The sequence below is a fragment of the Myxine glutinosa genome, chromosome 3, assembly GCF_964187855.1.
Source record: "Myxine glutinosa chromosome 3, kmMyxGlut1.1, whole genome shotgun sequence".
Classification (NCBI taxonomy): Eukaryota; Metazoa; Chordata; class Myxini; order Myxiniformes; family Myxinidae; genus Myxine; species Myxine glutinosa.
In genome coordinates, this window is record NC_136263.1 from 55,348,918 (window position 1) to 55,373,787 (window position 24,870).

At 45.8% G+C, this 24,870-nt stretch overlaps 2 protein-coding genes across 3 annotated transcripts in view; both read right to left on the reverse strand.

Moving 5' to 3' along the window:
• LOC137423551 (heterogeneous nuclear ribonucleoprotein R) overlaps positions 1 to 24,870 on the reverse strand; it is a 61,807-nt gene that overhangs the window by 32,579 nt on the left and 4,358 nt on the right. The gene's annotated exons all lie outside the window — the stretch shown is intronic.
• EPM2A (EPM2A glucan phosphatase, laforin) overlaps positions 3,866 to 24,870 on the reverse strand; it is a 29,449-nt gene continuing 8,444 nt past the window's right edge. For both annotated transcript variants that reach the window (XM_068110828.2, XM_068110827.2), the window contains exons 2-5: positions 20,467 to 20,757; positions 16,761 to 16,935; positions 8,274 to 8,512; positions 3,866 to 4,596 (exon numbers count right to left, since the gene is read on the reverse strand). In XM_068110828.2, the coding sequence (XP_067966929.2) occupies positions 4,301 to 4,596; positions 8,274 to 8,512; positions 16,761 to 16,935; positions 20,467 to 20,722 (966 nt within the window). In that variant the 5' untranslated portion in view covers positions 20,723 to 20,757 and the 3' untranslated portion in view covers positions 3,866 to 4,300. The remainder of the gene's footprint in view (positions 4,597 to 8,273; positions 8,513 to 16,760; positions 16,936 to 20,466; positions 20,758 to 24,870) is intronic.

Sequence of the window (24,870 nt, forward strand, 5' to 3'; positions counted from 1 at the left end):
TCCAAAAATGTACAGGTTTGTTAATCTCCCAAAATTTTGAACGAAATTATATTTGTTAACATAGTGAACCTGACTAGTTGCTCAAATTCCCCCTTTTGACATGTCTTTGTGTGTACGTAATTTGTGAATAAAAATCAAGAGGTAAAAGCTGTTTCAATTAATTGTATGTATTCATTGTCTAAAGCTGCATTACAGTGTATGACAACTTTAAATTGGTGCATTTTCAGACTGTGTTGAATTCCTCATACTAATCAATAGATTGTCTGAAGCATTGTTACTGTGCACATTTCATTGAAATTGTGCATAATCAATTTCAAATTTATATTTTGTACAACCTGTTACCATTCATGTCATTCCAACACAAATTGTTGAGTTGATCACCAACACAATATTAATCTGTCTGCTACATTGGACTTAACTGCACTAGCTGTTGGTGCTCGGTTATTCTTGCAACTTGCAGGGTTGCACTGAGCCTGGTGACAATAAAATTCAAAAAGAACAGAAGAGACAATACATGCAATCAATAGAGGTAATCTATTTATTACGAATGCAAATATGGCAGAATTTTAAAATGCGCCCCCTCCCTGCCCCTGCCACCTCTATCCCTCCCTCTCACCTGCTCTATAGATAACACATCTCTTCTTTCATCTTACCCCTATCTCCTTCCAAAGTACTTTCCCTTCTCTACTCCCACATTCCTCACCCTCATTTCTCTCTCTTATCCTCAAACATGGTGCTCAGCAGGACATTGCAACTACTAGTGAAATGCGTTCTCTACGAGCTGTCTCCCAGCTTATCTAGGAAGTTTTGCATTCCTTTAGAAGCCTGGGACTCCATTTTGATGCCAACAACACTGACCCTGCAATGCATGTTCCCTTCCTTCAGGTACATATAACATCAGCTGCTTTAGCAGAAACTGTGATCCTGTCTTCCTCTCCACTTCCTAGTCTTAATAAAAAGTGCCTGCACCACCTTTGTGTTACTATTCGGCATCCTTACGCGTGCAAAGATAGGTTTGGATCCCAATGCAAAGGGATGCTACCTCCGGGATCTCCCCCTTGCCCACAATGGGTCACCGTGTATGTCCCGCCGATTGTAAAACGGACTGGTCATATCTCTTGGAGAATTGTACATATGATTTTACCTACCAATGTTTTATTACACCAATTTAGTGTTTTAAATTCCCTTTCATGCACCTTTTGTACGGTCTCTGAAGATTTACACCACGCTTATGTTAACTGTGAAAGGCTGACCCCACTTTTTACTTTGCTATCGCAATTGTGCTGCCACATTCATGTTTCTTTTTCTTTACGTACTTATATTTATGGTCTGCCGTTAAATTGCAAAAATACTATCGTGTCTGCTCTCACAAATGTTCTAATAGCCGAAGGGAAGCTAGTAATTTATAAAACAAGGAAAGTTAAACTTCTTGCAAACTTTGATGCTGACTACAATGTTTAGCAGATTTTATGGCCTTTGCCGTGGCTAGCCTATGTGCAGAGTTTTATTTTCACCGAAACTTAAATCATTTAGAACTGTTGAAGCAGAAATTATGTTACAGGAATACATTGTGTAAAGTCGACCAAATTTTCATTTGAATGGTGCACTTGGTGCACTTTTAATCCTTTACCTTCCTTTTAGGCTATGAGCCAAGGGGGTTGGTCGGTACCATACAGATGGAGTAAGGCTCATTGTGATTTTTAGCAAGATATATGTCCCTAGATATGAAAAAAAGTGATAGCAGTGTATAACTCTCGGCCATCTCTGTGTTATCACCCGAAATATTATTATAGGCTATGAGCCAAGGGGGTTGGTCGGTACCATACAGATGGAGTAAGGCTCATTGTGATTTTTAGCAAGATATATGTCCCTAGATATGAAAAAAAGTGATAGCAGTGTATAACTCTCGGCCATCTCTGTGTTATCACCCGAAATATTATTATACGCCCGCTTCGCTTCGCCAAAAAATGTGATATCTATCTATAATTCCACTAATCTCTGTGTGTATGTTTGTTTGTATGTTTGTATGTTTGTATGTCTGTGACCGCTGTTTCTCGACAACTACCGGTCCGATATACTTGAAACTTGCCAGGTATATTGCTGGGGACCCGAGGATGTGCCTTTTCAAGGTTTTAAATTAATCGCAGAAGTAGTTACCGAGCTATGTCCAAAAAACGATTCAACCAATCAGAGAGCAGCGAGCTATCACGTGTGCCGAACGTGGCGAACAGACTCTGCCTCGGATGGCACATTTGAGAGCGTATTCATTTATTTCCCGTCGGCAAACTATGTTGCCGTTAAACTATGTTTTAAAACTAATTAAAACTAATTTGCGATTCATCGTAACTGCGATTTGCGACCTTCCGGACAGTCAAATGAGGACGTCACTTCCGGACTTACGTAGCGGCTAGCGGGCGCCATTTGGAGGAGCTGGGAGGACTCAGTCGTTATAGAGTGAGCCTGAGTGAGTATATCAAGACAAGAACAAGATCTAGAAGGAGGTATGTACGGTGCGATTCATATAATATATTGTTTAGTTATCGTCGATGAGGAATTTGGGGGCCCGATTAACTGCAGCGCCATCCGAGCTGCGGCGTCGGGACGATACATTCATTGTACGGTAACATCACGCACTTACGGGCACGTCCTATATATATAGTACGGGCATGCCCTAGTTTGCTAAAATTGGAATAAATATGTTTTTAAGGACTACAGAGTGCCAATAATTTGCATACTGGATGCCAACTAATATCGTAATAGAAATATAGAACATTTGTGGGGGTTATTTATCAAAATATTGATATAATGACAAAAAATATGTTAAATTTAGTGAAAAAGTGGTCGAAATCGCTTCGAGTTCAGAATTCACATTGTACATTTTTGTCAATATTTCAAAAATGAAAACTCCCAGAGTAACATTTGACCCCTCAAAATCTTCGCAAGGAACCACTGCATTGGAACATATCATTACTTTGTAATATGGTGGTTGTTTGAGGCACATATTTTGGCAAAGTTCAAAATATGTTCAACCATACCCCCTAATTTTGATATTTTGGAACGAAACATAGCTTTTGAACATTTTAGGTTTATTCGTCTACTACTTTTGGTATCTCAGTGTAATTTTTGGTATTAGCTAGTATCCTAAAGTAGGTTTGTAACATCAGCTACATTATCTATCTATAATTCCAGTAATCTCTGTGTGTATGTCTGTGTGTCTGTGTGTCTGTGACCGCTGTTTCTCGACAACCACGGGTCCGATATACTTTAAACTTGCCAGGTATATTGCTGGGGACCCGAGGATGTGCCTTTTCAAGGTTTCATATTAATCGGAGAAGTAGTTACCGAGCTATGGCGATTTATTTACCAAACTCCGCAAGCCGTTCGCTTTGGACCAAACCATTTCATGTAAATAGAGGGGGGGGATATAATTTGAGATATATATATATAGTACGGGCATGCCCTAGTATTTCACAATGCATGCAAACTTGCTCCACGCTCTAGGTTTATCATGATCTCTCGAACAAATACGATCTCGATCTCGATCTCGGCACTCTGTGGTCCTTAAAAACATATTTATTCCAATTTTAGCAAATATCACATTTTTTGGCAAAGCGAAGCAGGCGTATAATAATATTTCGGGTGATAACACAGAGATGGCCGAGAGTTATACACTGCTATCACTTTTTTTTCATATCTAGGGACATATATCTTGCTAAAAATCACAATGAGCCTTACTCCATCTGTATGGTACCGACCGGTCAATTTGGGGGGTCTGGCTCATAGCCTATTTTATGACTTGTCCGATGACTATGTCTAACTGTTTTTCTTAACCTTGTTTAAATAAAGGTATACAAACGTCAAAGTCTCTCTTATCCTCCCTTCTCTTCCTTTTTATTTTATCTCAACGTACATCCTCCCTTCTCCATGGCCGTTACAGTGACTACGTAATAAATAGGTGGCCCCACATTAAACACAAACCAAGCATTGCATGATCCTCAGGGAGACTTTCTTTTGCATCTCACTGCTTATAGATATCTGATATCTCCAGTGGAGGACAATATCTAAATAGAGTGCACAATATCTAGAAATCTCCTGCATCACTATTGTTTCTCTTTAAACAGTGATATATATATATATATATATATATATATATATATATATATATCCTACACATGCACCAATCTCACTTTGCACAAGTTGCAATTGCTTTACACAAATAAAAACCAAATAATCGTAAATTTGGTCAGGCAACTGAGGCATCATCCTGGGTGTGTCCTGCTTCAGTCATGTCCTTCCTTGCCTAAAAGGCCCTAACTTCCTGTTTTTCATTGATGCAACGCCGCACATGACCAAACTTTTGGGCAAAATCCCCTGAAGCCATCTCCAAGGCTTCTTCATCTAGGTACACGGCTGGGCGGTGTGCACGCAGGAAGTACTCGCAGCGACGTGCACTCCATCCGAGAATGTAGCGTAGGTAACCAGCAATGGCAGCTGCAGCTCGTCCCACGCCTGCATTGCAATGCACGTACACCGTGTGTCCACATTCGAGCAACCCATGGAGGAGGAATACAGCTTGAGGAAGCATGCGAATTCGACCTGCGGAAACACACCGTACATGCTCCTCTTTCAAATGAGAGCCATTATGTCTCTTGTAATAAACAACCAGCTCTGTTTCCCTGTTTTGGACATCGATGTAAATGTTGTGCAAGAACATTAGGAGTTATTTGTGTCTATTTTACATGATTTACAAGGACATTAGTAGACAATAGGCAAACACATAGGATAGGGGTTTTCCTGCATCCTGAGATAAGGGTTCAGATGGCAGCATAAACAGACCAACACAGTCACCACACAAACTTTTACAAAGCTACCACAATCATTACACAAACAGATTGGAACCTCAAAAAGGCCAGCGTGCCCTCTTCCGCCTGGCGTACCCTCTCCCGCCTGGCGTACCCTCTCCTGCCTGGCTTGCCCTCTCCTGCCTGGCTTGCTCTCTCCCGCCTGGCGTGCCCTCTCCCGCCTGGCGTGCCCTCTCCCGCCTGGCGTGCCCTGTCCCGCCTGGCGTGCCCTGTCCCGCCTGGAGTGCCCACTCCCGTCTGGAGTGCCCACTCCCGCCTGGCGTGCCCACTCCCGCCTGGCGTGCCCACTCCCGCCTGGCGTCCCCACTCCCGCCTGGCGTGCCCACTCCCGCCTGGCGTGCCCACTCCCGCCTGGCTCGCCCTCTCCCGCCTGGCGTGCCCTCTCCCGCCTCGCGTGCCCTCTCCCGCCTGGCGTGCCCTCTCCCGCCTGGCGTGCCCTCTCCCGCCTGGCTCACCCTCTCCCGCCTGATGTGCCCTCTCCCGCCTGGCGTGCCCTCTCCCGCCTGGCGTGCCCTCTCCCGCCTGGCGTGCCCTCTCCCACCTGGCTCGCCCTCTCCCACCTGGCTTGCCCTCTCCCGCCTGGCTCTCCCTCTCCCGCCTGGCTCGCCCTCTCCCGCCTGGCTCGCCCTCTCCCGCCTGGCTCGCCCTCTCCCGTCTGGCTCGCACTCTCCCGCCTGGCTCACCCTCTCCCGCCCGGCGTGCCCTCTCCCGCCTGGCTCGCCCTCTCCTGCCCGGCGTGCCCTCTCCCGCCCTGCTCGCCCTCTCCCGCCCTGCTCGCCTTCTCCCGCCCAGCGTGCCCTCTCCCACCTGGCATGCCCTCTCCCGCCTGGCTCGCCCTCTCCTGCCCGGCGTGCCCTCTCCCACCCGGCGTGCCCTCTCCCGCCCTACTCACCCTCTCCCGCCCGGCATACCCTCTCCCGCCTGGCGTGCCCTCTCCCGCCTGGCGTGCCCTCTCCCGCCTGGCTCGCCCTCTCATGCCTGGCGTGCCCTCTCCCGCCTGGCGTGCCCTCTCCCGCCTGGCGTGCCCTCTCCCGCCTGGCGTGCCCTCTCCCGCCTGGCGTGCCCTCTCCCACCTGGCTCGCCCTCTCCCACCTGGCTCGCCCTCTCCCACCTGGCTCGCCCTCTCCCACCTGGCTCGCCCTCTCCCGCCTGGCTCGCCCTCTCCCGCCCGGGGGGCCCTCTCCCGCCCGGCTTGCCCTCTCCCGCCTGGCTCACCCTCTCCCGCCCGGCGTGCCCTCTCCCGCCCGGCGTGCCCTCTCCCGCCATGCTCGCCCTCTCCCGCCCTGCACGCCCTCTCCCGCCTGGCGTACCCTTTCCCGCCTGGCGTGCCCTCTCCCACCTGGCGTGCCCTCTCCCGCCTGGCGTGTTCTTCAACCTGCTGTTTGATTACAGGCATGACCTGTGCTTCTGATATCCGCAAATCACTACACATAAATTGTTAGTGGTTGTGTATGTGATGCCCATGGAGCAATAGCTTGATTTATTATAGTATTAAGTGCACATTAAAAAACGCACACTTGGCTGAAGGAAGCGGTGCAGTTTGACAGTATGTGTGAAATCCATTCAAGTTAGAGAAGGACTTACAGATGCTGACAGCTTTAGAACCCTTTAGAATTATCCTTTAGAACCTATTATAATTACCCTTGAGAACCCTTCAGAATTATGCTTTAGAACACATTGGAATTACCCATTGGAATTACCCTTTAGAACCCTTTAGAATCACCCTTTAGAATCCTTTTAGAATCACCCTTTAGAACCCTCTATAATTACACTTTAGAACCCTTAGAATGAAACACGGTGGGTTATAAAGGTTTTCTTCATCATTTTTACGGCCGGATTTGTTGATCTGGAGAAAGCATTCGATCAGGTTCCACGCGAAGTAGTGACATGGGCATTGAGGAAGTTAGGAGTGGAGGAATGGTTGATCAGAGCAGTGATGGCAATGTACAAAAGAGCGCGCACAGCTGTAATGATGAAGGACGGGAACAGTGGCGAGTTTGAGGTGAAGGTGGGAGTGCATCAGGGGTCGGTACTAAGTCCACTACTATTTGTAGCTGTGATAGGGGTGCTGGCTCAGAACGTAAAGGAGGGTTTACCGTGGGAGTTGTTGTATGCATATGATGTGGTGTTGATTGCGGAAAGTATGGATGGACTGAAGAAGAAGATGAACAAGTCGAAGGAATGTATGTGGACAAAAGGTCTGAAGGTGAATATCGGAAAAACGAAGGTGATGGCAAGTGGTAAAGCATGTGGTGAGGTGCAAAGAACTGGGAAGTGGCCGTGTGCTGTGTGCAGGAAGGGTGACGGAGTGAACTCCATGCAATGTACAATGTGCGCTGAATGGGTTCATCAAAAATGTAGTGGTCTGAGAGGGTCATTAACCAGTGTGGCAGCTACATTCAAGTGTAAGGTGTGCACAGAGGGTGCTGCAGATGGAGGAAATGTTGAGTTGGATCTTGGAGATGGCGTGAAGCTGGAAGGTGTGAAAACATTTTGCTGCCTAGGAGACATGCTGATTGGAGAAGGTGGATCAGACTCGGCAACGGTTGCTAGAGTGAGATGTGCATGGAAGAAGTTTCGGGAACTGAGTGGCGTGCTGACGAGGAGGGGAGTGTCGTTGAAGCTGAAGGGAAAGGTGTATGCTGCATGTGTGAGAAGTGTTATGATTTATGGGAGCGAGACATGGGTAATGAACGTAGAGCAGCAACGAAGGCTGGAAAGGGTGGAAATGTGAATGGTTTGGTGGATGTGCGGAGTATCGTTGAGAGAGAGGAGGACAAATGATGAATTGTGAAAGATGATGGGAATAGAGCCTGTGATGGATGCTGTGAAGAGGAACAGGTTGAGATGGTTTGGTCATGTGTTGAGGAAGGATGAAAGTGACTGGTTGAGAAGAATGATGGAAATGAATCTAGAAGGAAGTAGAGGACGGGGAAGACCGAGAAAGACTTGACTAAAGATGGTGGAAGAAGAAATGCGGGCAAAGGGGTTAACAAGGAGAGATGCAGAAAATAGGGCAAAATGGAGAAGATTGTCATGGGGACCGCAAGCCTAACCCCGGCTCTAGCAGGGAATATGGCCTTAAAATGCATGTTGTTGTTGTTTTGTTGTTTTTTCGGCCGGATGGAAGTAAGGACATCGCCAAATATTGAAGAAGCATTACCGCCTCGATAGGGTTCCACGCGAAGTAGTGACATGGGCATTGAGGAAGTTAGGAGTGGAGGAAAGTCCTTTCATGTCATAAATGAATTATATATTTCCGAAGGAACAGTGTAGGTCTTGTGGGCCTTCAAATTCTAAAATAATATCGATGGGCCTTGTTGACTCAGAAAGCAGATCTACTCAAAGAGGTTGCAATACTTATTGACAGGATCGTGAATGTTATTAGTACTCAAAGGACATGCAACTGACCTTCTGTACTCATGTCCGGGGTTGGAATCCAGATGTACACCATTTCTGCCTGATGACATAATGCACTCATCGTGTCCACAGTGACTTGCTGCCCTGGCGCACAGCCAGCAGAGTTGGTTGCCAAGTCGTGCTCCGTCTGGAAATTCATGATGGCTGTGACTGCAAGGTCATGTCGAAGTATTGTGGTGACGTGCTCTTTCTGTCGTGGACAGGAACCAAGCCATAGGCAGTGCAGAATCCTAGCAGCAGAGTGGAGACAGCAGTAAAAAAAAAAAAAATTCTTACGTTTTTGTAAAGTAATTGATGGAGACAGGAAGAGATTATAATCTTACCAAATCCCAACGGATGCAAGCAAAAGCTTGACAGTCAAAGAGGAGCAACCACTCTGGCAGATAAAGCAGCTAATAATTTTGTGGTAGTTTATAAAAAGTTTTGCATGGAGGTTTTATTAATAGATTAAGGTATCGATCTAGTTACTTTCACGAGTATGGGAAAAATAGCACACATGTTCCATGTCAAAAGCCTTTCCAAGATATTATGGCCAAGAATCAGGAGGTTTTGGGTAATAATTTTAACATTAAATGTAAAGACGTAAATTTATGTATTCCCTGGCTTTTCTGGATCCCTTTGCTTCATAAAAAAAACCCATATAGGTTTATGTTTAATAGTGGGAGCTAGGCAATGTACTTTGAAACATTAGTCAGTTATGGTTAATTCAGGGTTATGGGTGGTTGGGGAGCAATTTAGGAAATATCGTTTCATAATTAGTAAGAATTCTGGTATTAACATTTTCTGGAGTATTAGTTCCATTTTAGAGTACTTAGAGAAGATTACATTCCTCAATATTAAATCTGTCGATGTTTTTGATTTTTATACCTTGTATACAAATTTTGGATTTGGGGTTGGTTAAGGATGCACTCTTTAGTGTTATTACCCTGCGCTCGCGAAGCGAAAAGCAGGGTTAGACATTTGTGTGCGTACGTGCTTACGTGCCATACAGTACGTGTCTGCATTTTTAAAATGTATTTTCTCGGCAACCGTTCGTCCGATTGACACTAATTTTACCATACGAGTGTCTCCGCCTGTATAATTTTTAAAATTACGTCATAGGTCACGTGGTACAGACGCCATCTTGGAAAAACGTTACAACTCTATATCTCCCAAACTGCTCAATGGAAAAAATTGAAACATGGCTCATTGTCAAGTACTCCCCATAGGGAATAAGATATGTTGATGTTGATGTCATCAATGCCTTCATTATGATGTCAGAATTCGACAAGTACATCGCTTAATCTGATCAGTATATGAATGAATGAATTATCATTTTAAGGCCATTTTTCCCCGCTAGAGCGGGTTTGGCCTTGCGGGCCCCATGGCAATCATGGTTCCCTGTTTGAGGCAATGTTTTTATGGCCGGATGCCCTTCCTGACGTCAACCCTTGGTCACGCTCTTTACGATGCGCAGGGATACGGTGTACCTATTCTAAATCGGGGTACACACCGTGATCATTCATCCCAGCAAGCTGGTACTCAATTTGCCGACCTCGGAAGGATGACAGGCTGAGTCAACCCCCCTGGCGTTAATTCAGCGATCGACCGGGATTCGAACCCAGGATCCTAGGATCCTAAGCCGGCACCCTAACCACTAAGCCAACACCAGGCTGATCAGTATGAAATTGATCTGATCAGTATGAAAAAAAAAATTCCTCTGCAACAGTCAGTCCAATCGACACGAAATTTTCAGAATATGAGCGGCTACTTCTGTAGATTTTTAATGATAATTATGACGTCATAGGTCATTTGGTATGGTGGCAACTTATGACGTCATAGGTCAACGTAGGTAATTATGTCATAGGTAATTATGACGGCTATTTATGACGTCATAGGTCAACATCTTGGGTCATGGGGCCCGCAAGGCAAACCCCCGCTCTAGCAGGTAAAATGGCCTTAAAATGCCTGTTGTTGTTGTTGTATAGGTTGTTGTATAAACGTGGTACAGGCGCCATCTTGGAAAAACCGAAAAATGTTGCACCTCTATATCTCCAAAACCGCTGCATGGAAAAATTGAAACGTGGCTCATTGTAAAGAACGCCATATGGGGAATAGGTGTTGTTAACGATGACGTCATTGGTGCCATAATTATGACGTCATAATTCGACAGGGACAAAGCTTAGTCTGATCAGGTTGAAATGTATTGAGCGTGATCTATGCAACAATTATATTAGAGAATATAAATTTATGATGTCATAGCTCACGTGGTCTAGCAGCCAAATTGGATCAAAGAAAAAAATGTTCAAAAATAGAAGAGTTGCCTCCCAACAAGTTGACTGCGCAGGGTAAGTATTCTATGAATACCATCTAGTTTATGCATTTAAGCTCCAGCTATTAACCTTATATTAATGTGTAATTAAATTAATTCATATATACTGTTGCGAATATGGAATTTGACCTCCATATCCGCTTGTAAATATTCCCCTATCTTCTCCGATACTCCCCAACTCTCCCCTTACCCCATTCCCTAGTCCCATTGTCTGTAAACAACACCCATTAGAGCCGATCTTCCCCTTCATTCCCCCATTAAATGTCGTGCCCAGGTCCCCCGCACCACACGTAGACAACTTTCGGACATCTTCCTAGTTATTCTTAGTCTATGTCAGTTAAGGCCTCGTTTCCATTAATTATGACTCTTCGTTGCACCAGAATGTGATGATATGGCACCAGTAGGAGTTTAGGACCTTCCCATACCTCCCCGCATCTCTTCCCATCATCTCAAGCTCCAACAACAACCACAACAACAGCGGCTTTGCGTCCTCACTCCGGCTCGGTTGGCCGCCATTGAACATGTGCTCGACGGGGTTACCCAGAAGGGGGCTCCCTGTCGGCCCCTCGTCAAGGGCGGAGCCGGTAACCCCCGCACCCAATGAGAAGCCATGGGCCGATGCCATATGGGGCGGAGCTAACGAGCGAGGGCGTGACTCCCCGCCGGATATACGCGGCCCCGCGCCGGACGTGACGAGAGATGCGCCCCGAGCTTGGAAAGACAAGACGCCACCCTCCCGAGCGCTGAGCGACCTCCCCGCATCTGCTGGACACCACCGTACGTGATTCTGTCCCTGAGCCAGGTGCACCTGAGCCATCGACTGCCGCTTTCCTGGCCATCAAACCCCGTGTGAGTGAGCCTTGTCCTGTTTCTCTGTGGTCTGTCGGGAATAATATAAGGTTGTGTCTAAGTGCCCACCTTCCTATGTTTCCCTCTTGTCCCTGTAATCTAACCTTTTCCGCCTTAATATAACCTCCTCCGGAGGTCTTGAGAACTGAACCCCTGGTGTCGTATTGTGTGATTGTGATCCAGCCGGGTGTCTTCTTTTTCTTATTGAGCCAGCATAGCGCGGCTTAGTCAACATTCGGGCACAATCGGGTAACTTGTACGGATACGGCGGCCATCCCGCTCGGCCCACCATACCATCAAAGTCGTATCTGTAACAATTGGTGTCGGGAGTGAGATTCGAGGCCCGACCAAATTTTGAAGAAAAAAAAAAAACGAATAGAGGAAAAAAAAAATTTGGTCAAAATTTGGAGCGGCCGAAATTTGTTTTGTTTTACGAAACTCGAACTTTGCAAGTCGCGCTATGGCGGATCAAGACGGCTGGGGTCCGGTAGGGGAGAGTGAGGTAGGGTCGATCCAGGACCAAAATGAGGGACAAGAGGAGAGCGAAGCAGTGAGGGCGGCAGGTTCGCAAAATAGCGCCGTCACGCACGAAGTAGCGGGCGCGCAAAAAGGCGCCTCGCACGAGCGTGCGGTAGCCGAGCCGGCTGTATCAGCGGGCTTTAACATGCAGCCGATTGACATGCAGGCCCTCATTGCGCAGCTACAGGCAGCTGTACAGATGAGTATGGGAAGCCAGATTGAGCGATTGGGTGAGCAAATGAGGGTTGATAGTGGGCGATTAGAGGGCCAAATGAGGGGTACCGGTGAGAAGTTAGACAATAATTTTGAGGAGTTAGACAAGAAAATTGGGAAGTTAGACAATAATTTTGAGGGGTTAGACAACGGGATGAAAGAGGTGAAACATGGGTTAACGGGGGTAGAAAATAGAATGGCTGCCCAGGAGAATCAGATAGAGGGAGTGAAAAAAGGGTTAGAGGGGTTAGAAAACAGTATGGAAGGCAAATTGAGGGACATGAGGGACCAAGCGGAAAGGGAAGTTAAACAAATGGAGCAGCAGATAGAGGGGGTCAGAATGGGGGTAGAAACCAAACTGGATGCTCACAGGGAGGAAATGGAGCAGATGAGGGTGGCATCTGGGCAGGAGATGCAAGTGATGGGAGAGGAGATCAGAAGAGGAGTGAGTGAGGAGGTCGGAGGAGTGCGCGAGGAGGTGAGGCACTGTAAGGAGCGCATGGAGAAAGAGGTGAGAAAGGGGACTGTAAAATTGCAAGGTGGTATAGAGGAGTTGACGCTGGGAGTAGAACAACTGACAGTGGGACAAAAGGAGCTGGGGGACCAGGTAAAGAAGAACACAGCGGTAATAGAGGGTTTAAAATCGACACAGAAGGAGATGAAAAAGGACGTAGGGGTAATTAAAAAAGAGTGCCAGACGGTACATGAGGACCTGACGAGGAAAATGGACAAGGTGGTAGAGGTAATGGAGGTTAAAGAGCGGGAGGTGCGGGAGCACATAGAAAAAAATAAAGTGGAGTTAGAGGAAGAACTTAAAGGGGCGCACGAAGAGATGAAGGAGATGAAGCAAAAATTAGAAGAAGTGGAAGAAGGGGTGAGCGAAATTAAGAAGCGACGGAGAGAGGATAAGAAAGAGATAAAGGAGGAAATAAAAGAATTGGTCCAAAGTCTGTGTTTGGATCGTGATGATGTGCTCATTAACCGGATGAGGGATTCGCAGGTGATGGAGGAGAAGCGAAGAGGAAGAGGACCCAGTGTAAGTGGTGACCAATATGGTCGTGCGTATGATGCGCCAGGGGATTTAAGAAGCTTGGGGGTCGAGATAGACCCGGGTGTTCGTGAGAGGCCGTTGGTGAAGTGTGCGACAGGTCTGGTGTGCGAAAAAGGAGGTGTGCAAGAAAGTCCGACTCTGGGGTGTGTGAGGAAAAAGTGTGTGCCAAGGAGTGAGGGTGCTGGCGAGAGTGAGTCGGTCGTAGCGCGTGTGCGAGGGGGCACATGGAAGCGCGGGGTGGTGAGTGTTACAGAGGGTGTGACGGGAGAGGGTGCGCAAGAGTGTGCGCGAGAAAGGTGTGTGACGGACAGGTGCATGGGGAAAGAGTGCGCTGTCAGAAGTAAGGAAGAGTGTCCACCTGTGGTGAGTGTTACAGAGGGTGTAACGGGAGAGTGTGCGCGAGAAAGGTGTGTGACGGACAGGTGCATGAGGAAAGAGTGCGCTGTCAGAAGTAAGGAAGAGTGTCCACCTGTGGTGAGTGTTACAGAGGGTGTAACGGGAGAGTGTGCGCGAGAAAGGTGTGTGACCGACAGGTGCATGAGGAAAGAGTGCGCTGTCAGAAGTAAGGAAGAGTGTCCACCTGTGGTGAGTGTTACAGAGGGTGTAACGGGAGAGTGTGCGCGAGAAAGGTGTGTGACGGACAGGTGCATGAGGAAAGAGTGCGCTGTCAAGAGTAAGGGTGAGTGCGCTGTCAGGAATGGAGGTGAAAGTAGTGAGAGTGACATGGAGCGTGAGTTAGTTGTGACAGGTGAGCGAGGATGTACACCTGGGATGGAAGGATGCACACCTGGAATGGTAGAGCGTGAGTGGGAATGCACGCTGGAATTGGTAGTGAGGCACGTGGTTGGGTGTGCGAATGAGAGCACACCTGTGATTGTCACAGAGGAGGTGACTGAGGAGGGGGCGCGAAGAGGTGTTTTGGTGAGGTGTGCGACCAACGAATGTGTGCCAAAGTGTTCGGTGGTCAGGTGTGTGACCAAGGCTGTGAGTGGAATGAGGGTACCTGGATGTGTAAGGAAGGGTACGAGGAGCATGGGCACAGCTGGATGTGTGAGCAAGGAACGGGCTACGGGGTGTAAGCGTCCAGGTGAAGCATCGACGTTAGACGGGGCAGAGTTTAGAACGACTTATAGCCGAATCGGGCCCTCGGTGCGTGCCGGGCCTCGCTTTGAACGGCCGCGTCCAGGCTCCACTAGGCGGAGCTGGCAGCCCGATAGAAAGGGTCGTCATGGCGACCACTTTTTGGTGAGACGTGCCGGCAGGTCGAGATCGGGGCATTGGATGGCTCCACGCCGAGGTGGTGCGTGGGATCTCGGCACGGGTAAGCCCCCGTCCCTGCACCGAGTGCCGGACGCATCCAGCCGCTGGCACAAAACAACCAGCATCCATTGCTTGGCTTTACGAAGCCAGGCTTTGGACAGGAATTGGCGCACCGAGAGGTATTAGTGAGTAGACTGGGTGATGAGGTTAGTGTTTTGGACCCAAAATTAGAGAAAAACAAAATTTGATGATTGGCAAGGGATTGGCAGTAGTGATTGGCAGCTGATGGGCAGTGATTGGCAAATTTTTAATTTGTTGAAATTTGATGTGCAAAATTGGTAGTGAGAGACCCCCGATGTGGTGGGATGGCAAATCCACCATCCTTCCCATGTGGGGCAAATGCGCAATAGCTTATGGGGTGTATGGCAGTGAAAACGAGCCAGGGAGGGCTTGGATAATGATAGGGATCTAGCGAGGATTGACATTAGGTAACGTTAAGTTTAGTTAGTGACTGATACCTGTAGTGGGGACGCAGGTAGATTAGTATGGATGATAATGACGTGGGAGCGCAATAGTTTAAAGGGACGACTGGGAAGCGCAAGTTTCAGAAGGGAGTAGTTAGCTGAGATGATGCCGTGTGTGTGTGAGAATTGAACAGGTGTGATTGCACAGGTGTGCAACTGGACAGGTGTGTGGAGCCGTGTATGAGTAGTGAGTGTGTGGATCAGCGCGAATGCGCTTGGGGAGAGAAGGGTGCAGGTGGCACCAGGTGTGAGAGCACAGGTGTGCAAGTACAGGTGTGTGGAGAGAGTTGGAGTAAGTGGTACGGAGTGGTGTGCATGGTGCGAAGGTGTGGATGGGGGAAGAGTGGACCCCTATCACGGATACCCGGGGCGGGTAGTGTAAGTGTTAGTAGAGGGAACTACATTGCGTGCCACACTAAAGTAGGTAAAAATTTATCGGGTCGGGACGCCCCGAGGGTAGAGAAGGGTGCAATGTTGCGAATATGGAATTTGACCTCCATATCCGCTTGTAAATATTCCCCTATCTTCTCCGATACTCCCCAACTCTCCCCTTACCCCATTCCCTAGTCCCATTGTCTGTAAACAACACCCATTAGAGCCGATCTTCCCCTTCATTCCCCCATTAAATGTCGTGCCCAGGTCCCCCGCACCACACGTAGACAACTTTCGGACATCTTCCTAGTTATTCTTAGTCTATGTCAGTTAAGGCCTCGTTTCCATTAATTATGACTCTTCGTTGCACCAGAATGTGATGATATGGCACCAGTAGGAGTTTAGGACCTTCCCATACCTCCCCGCATCTCTTCCCATCATCTCAAGCTCCAACAACAACCACAACAACAGCGGCTTTGCGTCCTCACTCCGGCTCGGTTGGCCGCCATTGAACATGTGCTCGACGGGGTTACCCAGAAGGGGGCTCCCTGTCGGCCCCTCGTCAAGGGCGGAGCCGGTAACCCCCGCACCCAATGAGAAGCCATGGGCCGATGCCATATGGGGCGGAGCTAACGAGCGAGGGCGTGACTCCCCGCCGGATATACGCGGCCCCGCGCCGGACGTGACGAGAGATGCGCCCCGAGCTTGGAAAGACAAGACGCCACCCTCCCGAGCGCTGAGCGACCTCCCCGCATCTGCTGGACACCACCGTACGTGATTCTGTCCCTGAGCCAGGTGCACCTGAGCCATCGACTGCCGCTTTCCTGGCCATCAAACCCCGTGTGAGTGAGCCTTGTCCTGTTTCTCTGTGGTCTGTCGGGAATAATATAAGGTTGTGTCTAAGTGCCCACCTTCCTATGTTTCCCTCTTGTCCCTGTAATCTAACCTTTTCCGCCTTAATATAACCTCCTCCGGAGGTCTTGAGAACTGAACCCCTGGTGTCGTATTGTGTGATTGTGATCCAGCCGGGTGTCTTCTTTTTCTTATTGAGCCAGCATAGCGCGGCTTAGTCAACATTCGGGCACAATCGGGTAACTTGTACGGATACGGCGGCCATCCCGCTCGGCCCACCATACCATCAAAGTCGTATCTGTAACAATACATAATGGGTGTTCGGGAGCTAGGAAATGAAAGACTGTTTGGAACATCTGATGAATTTTAAAAAAAAACATCTTTCTTCCTCCTCCACACCCTTGAAATAGCATTTGTATTCCATTTAAATAACAACTCTCAGTGGTAACCCGAACAGCACTTGGTTGAGCAACACCTCAATCAACAGTAAAGGTATTAAAATAGTGGAGATATAAGGGATGCCTTACCTTGAAAAATGAATGGCCTGGTGATCAGCAATGTTGAAGTAGAAGTTTGTAGTATGGTGCATTTCATTTGAATGGCCCCACGATTCGATCCAATGGCAGGCCGGAAAGCAGTGGACACCGTCCACCACATTGGCATCATCATAGTCACAGTGACGATCGTCCTGCGAGCCTCTGCCTACCAGGTATTGGTATGATGCACAACCATCCATCATCATTAACTAGGACAACACTATTACCATTTGTAAACCAGGAATAAAATGCCATTTTTACGGTGTAGCCCATAGGGCAAAGCCGTCTAGAACAGTGTTTGTCCGTCCGTATGTATGTATGTTCCCTCAAACGTATACCAATCAGAGCTGAGGATCTGGTCACATGATACAGTGATGTGATTACGTCTGATGTCATTACGGCGGTGCTGCAGCTGACACTCCACACACCGCCATTTTGATTTAAATGCCGTTCATGCCGAACATATTGTCGAACGTGCCATATATTACAATCGCCATGCTCTACCTTTATGTTTTTCATTCAGTGTGAAACACAAACAAACCGATTGTTAAAATGACCATCAAATATCGAAAGGATTAGCGTTATGTATCTTCCAATAAAACGCTACATATAGGCCTTAGGCATTATTCCTCGCCTTCAGACCGCTTCGGTCAAATTAAGCCCAGGTTTCTTAATACAGTAGTGTATCGTTTCAGTAGTATCGTTTTCGTAATAGTAATATAGTAAATCTAACCATAACACTTTAATCCCAATGTCATGAATACAAAGTTGATGGATTGAAGAGGTGTATGGTTCATGAATCAATGATATAAGCGGTGTTCGGCACTAATATAGTGGGTGGGGGTAATATGGACCCCGGGGGAATATGGAACCCACTGAATTTCCCATGATGCACTGCATCAAGCCTCGTCTCCATATCACGGGATAAACAAGTATGGCTGACTAGCAAGTGACCAACTGCAGTTGATTCAAACTCTTTAATGACGGTAAGTGGCAAACTTCCAAAAGTTTTCATCTCAAATTTTACAATTCACAAGCATGCAGTACTGTGTATGTACATGTAGTCACTAGCTTGTTTGATGAGTGGTGTCCCTGGATGAGTGCACGTGAGAGCTGTCTACAGCACCACTGTGTGTAGAAAACTCCATCCCAGCCCATATGTACTGGGCATGCTGACATGATCGAGAGGCATGGTGTGGGGAATATGGACCCTTTGGTCGTGTCTAATATGGACCCATGTCCATATTCCCCGTGGTCGATGTCCATATTCCCCACACAGGAAGCTAGTAGAATAAGTCCACAAAACAGCATGTTCACTGTCAAAATTTGAATCAAATAATTTTTTCTGCACCGAAATATGTGACTAAGTAAAACTAGGCATGGTCCAAGTAGCCGTCAAGTATCGGCTGTTTGTTAACAGCCGATAACATGTGCACTTGATTCTGTATAAAAATCCGACAGTGACTATGCACTGTCGGAGATTTAACTCGCCCCGAAAAAGCGAAATCATCACATCCTCTCCTTCTAAAAGACGTTTGATCGTGGAACATCAAGAACAAGAGAGAAGGGCATTGAAGAAAGGGCCAACACGCGAGAAGCAGAATCCTATATCCCCAACTAATTTGAAAGCGAAAAAAGGCAACAGACCACGAACAAAGCGCGGTCCTCCAGTTCGAAAGCAGGTTACCAAGTCTGCTAAGCAACACAGAAAAGGACCTGAAAACTACATGAGTAATTTCTACTGCATATATTGCAATGAGTTATTTGTTGATCCACCTGAATTTTCTTGGATCCAATGCAGTGAATGCAAGCAATGGGCCCACGAAAACGAAACTGACGATGAGGGTATAGGTGCTTTCGTCTGTGACGAGTGTCGCTAAGGTTGTTGTTCACTGAAAAATCGGAAAGTAACATTTGTCCAAGGGAACATTTGTCGAAAATAAACGACTTACCACAATGAGGTAATATGGACCTGAGGTCCATATTACCCCATAGGGGGGGGGTCCATATTCCCCACATTGTTTGGAATATGGACACTGATGGCATATTTTTATTTGTCCCCTCAATCATATGTCTTTGATTTCATTCAACCCAAACTGCACGGGGATGTAGTCTGTCTGGTTGTCTAAATAAACCATTATTTGGAAATATTCCTTATCTATTTGTATAGTCTCTATCGGGACTTTGGCTTAGGGGGTCCATATTACCCCCACCTACCCTATTAATAATCACAGCAGTAAAGAATTAGCCTCGGTTTTTTTATAGTAATATCATTTTCGAAATAATGATAACGTAACGTTAATATTACAGTAAATCAAATCATAACACTAATCCATTCGTAGTGACTGCAACATACTGAAAGTTAAAATATATCATCTTCTACATATTAAAGAAGCGGCAGTTTTGTGTCCTTTACGTGATTACGTCTATGATGTCATTACGACGGCTGACTCCACCGACTGACATTTCAATTCACAAGTAGGCCTACACCCGCTCACTACGGGAGCTGCAGGATGGGACATTCATCTTTGGGGTATTTCGATTACAGTCGATCTATGGTCGGGACTCAAGAACATCAGATGTGTTCATTTACCAAGTTTCTTGTGGAGAGATCGCCAAGTGGTTCAAACATTCGAGCAAGCACTCCATTCAAAACCCTTAAGGAACGGCTGGCTTGGCAAGCACTAGCTAGCAGCTTGGTAAATGAGCACACTTCCAACTCCTGTGGGGTATATAGAATACAGTAGATCTTCGCTCGGTTCTGTAAGTAAAACTTACCTCATGGATGTCGGGATTCCTCCAAATTTCTTTCTTTAATGTTATAAACACCATTAGCGACTGTTTTAAAAGCTAATCATGTGTGTTTGTGGTTTATAATATTTTACAAGCCCGGCTACGCAGCTGTTAGACTTTTGGTCTTGTTTTTTTTCAATTTCACATATTGCATATTACAAAGTCTTTTTAAGTCGAACTTTTTTAATTCATGAAAACCTAATCGTGAAAATACAGTTTCATAAGCATTAAAAATGTGAATTCAAATTCAATAATAACAAGAACGGCACTCGGTAGAGCGCATACCTCCGCCAGGGTGAACAGTTTAGCTTTTGTGTCCCACTGATAGGCCGGATCTGAACCAAAACCTAATCGGCTTATTCTTGTCATCTAACCAACTCATCCACCTCGTATTGTCATAACTCATAACTCATCCACAACATTTCCAAATATCATGCTATATATCGTTTTTGTCCTCATCTCACAATGGTGAAGAATCACTTTTAAAATAAAAAATGTATCGGATGCGGATCCAGCTCTTCACCAAAATTGAATCAATTCGTCTTCGTCCCACACCCAACCTGTCCACCAAATTTCGTTTGAATCTGTCCACAGCTTTTTGAGATATCCTACTCACAAACAAACAGATAGGGGTGAAAACATAACCTCCATCCACATTCAGTGGTGGAGGTAATAATTATAATAATTTACCATTTTGGTGTCTAGATAAATAATTGTGAGCATTTCAAGCCAGTTGCAGAGTTGGTTCCATTAGTTTAACCAAGTCAAGGCTACGTGCCTCTAACTCTTCCAAAGAACATAATCAGGTATTTTGGGTTCTTGAACAAATGCAAGAGTGATAGAAAACACCTTAATGTCAACTCAACCAGTGATGTATTGGGGATGGATCACCCCAGTTCCTCACCTTCCCAAATGATTTCTCCATTGACGCGTTTAAGAAACTTGAAGTAAATAGTCTCCCTCAAAGCCTTCTCGGACACTGGCACATCGGCCTGCCAGAACGAAGGCTCCGCTGAAGACATGACGTCACGAAAAGCATGCATGTGGACTGCACTGTCTGGCTCCCAATGGCCCATCTGCTCAGGTGAACCCACAACCATGAGCTGCGTTTCAGGTCCCACTGTCGTCACCACACTGAAGCGAAAAGTCACTGTTGCCATAATGACTCTCCAAGGCTTGTCAGCCAATCCTGTTTCTGTGGGCGACAATAAGAATTTGAATTCACCATATTAATGTCCACCACTTCCTGAAGCCATCTCAACGTCATTGGAAATGAAATGGTTGGAAGGTGCGCGAGTTTATATTGTTGAGAAAACATGATGTCGGAGGTCTCATCCCTCCCCAACAAAGATGGACAGCAGGTCTATTCTAGATGCTGTAAATTATCTAGGTCATTCATGTAGACCAATTTGTGTTCACAAAACTCAATGAGACACTCTGTACGACCATGTGTCGAGTGACTTACACTGGCATGAGATGATTTTGCTTGGACTGTGAGGAGCAGTAGTTTGCCAAACAATAAATAGAATTGACAAAAGGCACCTCCAATGGAATACATAACAAATTGCTCTACAGATGAAAAACAAGAATAACTAGAAGGGCACTCGGTAGAGCGCATACCTCCACCTGGTGAACAGTGTATGTTTTGTATCCTACTGAGAGGCCGGATCCGGATTCCGACCTGAACCAAAATCGAATCGGCTTGTTCTTGTCACCGAAACAACTCGTCCACCAAGTTTAGTCATAACTCGTCCATAACTTTTTAAAATATCATGTTATTTATCACTTCTCACCCGATCTCTCAATGGTGAAGAACCACTTAATAATTAAATAATTCTCGTATCCGAATCCATATTCAGATCTTCACCAAAATCGAATCTCTTTGTCCTTGTGCCACACCCAACCGGTCCACCAAGTGTTATCCAAATCCGTCCATAACCTTTTGAGATATCGTGCTATGTGTCGGTTTTAGCCCAATCACTCAATGGTGAAGAATCACTTAATAATTCTACTAGCCGGATCCGGATATTCACCGAAATCTAATAACTTCGTCCTCGTCACATACACCACCCTCCCTGCTGAATTTCGACGGAATCCATCCACAACTTTTTGAGATATATTGTTCACAAACAAACAAACAGACTGAGATAAAGACAGACGGGGGTGAAAACATAACCTTCATCCACCTTCGGTGGCGGAGGTAATTAATTAATTTGTGTTTGAAATGGTTGATTGTGTAATGCATTGACAGAATAGCTGAGATGTTGTGTTGATCTGTCCGATACGGGATTGAATCCCCACTTGACGATAAACAGTCATACAGGGCAATGTATTAATAGTACATGTTCCTTCAGAAGAGACCTTGAGGCAACTTTCCCCGTCTGCTCGCATTCACTGGCAAACGTTAACGATCCCATGGTACCTTTCGAACCTGGTCTATGGCCCAACTATAAATTTCTGCCCTGATCTACGGAGATGGGGGGGGGGCATGACAACAGAAGCATAACCGCACCTCCCAGAGATGACGAAACCGACAACCGGGTGTTACATGCAGATAATAAATGAAAGGTGCTGTGATGTTATGCAAAGGAGAGAGGTCCTTGGCTTCTGAACTGTGAGAATCAGTACCTGTCAAGCAAGTCACAAAGAAATGATGTATCAGGATACCTTAAGTTGTTTGCTGGTGTTTCCACAAAGTCCATCCTGAACATCAGCATCCTTAAAGATCAGATCAGGTTCAATCTACTTAACCATGAAAACAAAGCCATCCATTGTGTTTCAAAATGATAGCCCCCTAATGCAGCCTTGCACCACGATGGAAAATGCAATAATTTATCTTTAAGAAGTTGAAATTAAAATTTATAATTACAATCGTTTGTGTGAACCAAAGTGTACATCTTACTATAACTCACCAAATGTCCGTCCGTCTGTCTGTCCGTCCGTCTGTCCGTTCCCAGGTACCGCAAAAACGGCTGAACCGATGGAAACGAAATTTTGGGTGGGTAATCCTGGGACCCCCTGGAGTAAAATAAGCTATATTGTTTTTCCAATTTCAGCTTTGGTCTCCAGCATTTTCAGGTTTGGACTCCCGCCTAACGTTATTGTCCCGGGTACCGCAAAAACGGCTGCACCGATCGCAACGATATACCTCCATGCCCGTGGGATTCCCACGGGTGACCCCACTAGTGGTATATAATTCTGTTAAAACCTGACTAACGTTGATGTAACCAAGCTTTGTTCCACCAACTATGGTGGAAATAAAATCCAAGATGGCGGCTATGGCCCAGTGAACAGCCTGCAAGGATAACAAGACTGTCGAATTACACGCATTTAACCACTTTCACACATCACGGTCACATTTTACTCTCACACATCCATCAAAATTCTCGTATCTACCCTATTGAAATGGTGTTGTGTATTGCTAACCAGCCTCTTGGGCGAATAACCCCATTAGTCACATTATTGAAACAGACTCATTAGGGGGTCATAGTATACTATCTCCTTCCAGAACAAAATTGGAAACACGTCGACCCCCCACCCCTCCCCCCCCCCCCCCTGCTAATCTAATTGGTGAATTGAATGGTCATTGTTTACCCACGCTACTGATAGCGATAGTTTACTACTGATAGTTTACACACGCTTCTTTGAATTTATTCAAGAACGTTAACCCTAACACAGAAAAAAAGAGGCATACTTACTCCCGCCGATTACCCGCGCTGCTGGGGTTTCTCGGTAATACCTTGAGAGTCATACACTGGGTACTTACTGCTGTTGTTTACCCACGCTTCTATGCATTTCTTCACTAACCCTAAGCCGAACACCTGAGAGTTGTAGCTACTCCCGTCGTTTACACGTGCTTCTGTGAATTTCATACTAACCTGAAGCCTAATACCTTAAAGATTTAACGTGGTAAATGATGATCATCTTAATTTTTCTTTGAATGCTTTGAGCAGCCTCAGGTTTATTTTAACTTCGATTTAATTTCTGTTTTCTGTATTGGTGGTCATGGGAGTGGTTGCACACTGGTCTATAACAAATTTGGTCAAAATCCGATGACTCCTCCCTCCAGGTCTTTAAAACAGCTGTTCACCATCATCTCTTATCTTCCCCCATCCAAAACCTTGATCTTTTCTACCCCCGCTAATTCAACCCACATCAACTTTTTTGAAATTCCAACTTCTTTCCTGGAAGTCCTTGCAGTGTCCATGTGTTTTATAGCTCTCCATCTCCCCCTCCCCGATGTCCCTGCTCTCAAATGTTGTGTTTGTGTCCTTCCCCCTCTCTCCCCATCTTGTCTACCGCTCCCCTTATTTTGTGTTTTATGTGTCGGTTTGACTTTTTGTGTGATTAATGTTAGCTCTTTCACGAGCCTCGAGCTTGCATACAAAAAAAAACAAAAAAAACAATACACCCCAACTCCTCAATATTACCGAAATACACCCCAACCCCTCAGTATTACCGACATACACCCCAACCCCTCAGTATTACCGACATACACCCCAACTCCTTAATAATACCAAAATACACCCCAACTCCTTAATAATACCAAAAATACACCCCAACTCCTTAAAAATACCAAAATACACCCCAACTCCTTAATAATACCAAAATACACCCCAACTCCTTAAAAATACCAAAATACACACCAACTCCTTAATAATACCAAAATACACCCCAACTCCTCAATATTACCAAAATACACCCCAACTCCTTAATAATACCAAAATACACCCCAACTCCTTAATAATACCAAAATACACCCCAACTTCTTAATAATACCAAAATACACCCCAACTCCTTAATAATACCAAAATACACCCCAACTCCTTAATAATACCAAAATACACCCCAACTCCTCAATATTACCAAAATACACCCCAACCCTTTAATATTACCAAAATACACCCCAACCCTTTAATATTATCAAAATACACCCCAACCCTTTAATATTACCGAAATACACCCCAACTCCTAAATATTATCAAAATACACCCCAACTCCTTAATAATACCAAAATACACCCCAACTCCTTAATAATACCAAAATACACCCCAACTCCTTAATAATACCAAAATACACCCCCAACTCCTTAATAATACCAAAATACACCCCAACTCCTCAATATTACCAAAATACACCCCAACTCCTTAATAATACCAAAATACACACCAACTCCTTAATAATACCAAAATACACCCCAACTCCTCAATATTACCAAAATACACCCCAACTCCTTAATAATACCAAAATACACCCCAACTCCTTAATAATACCAAAATACACCCCAACTCCTTAATAATACCAAAAT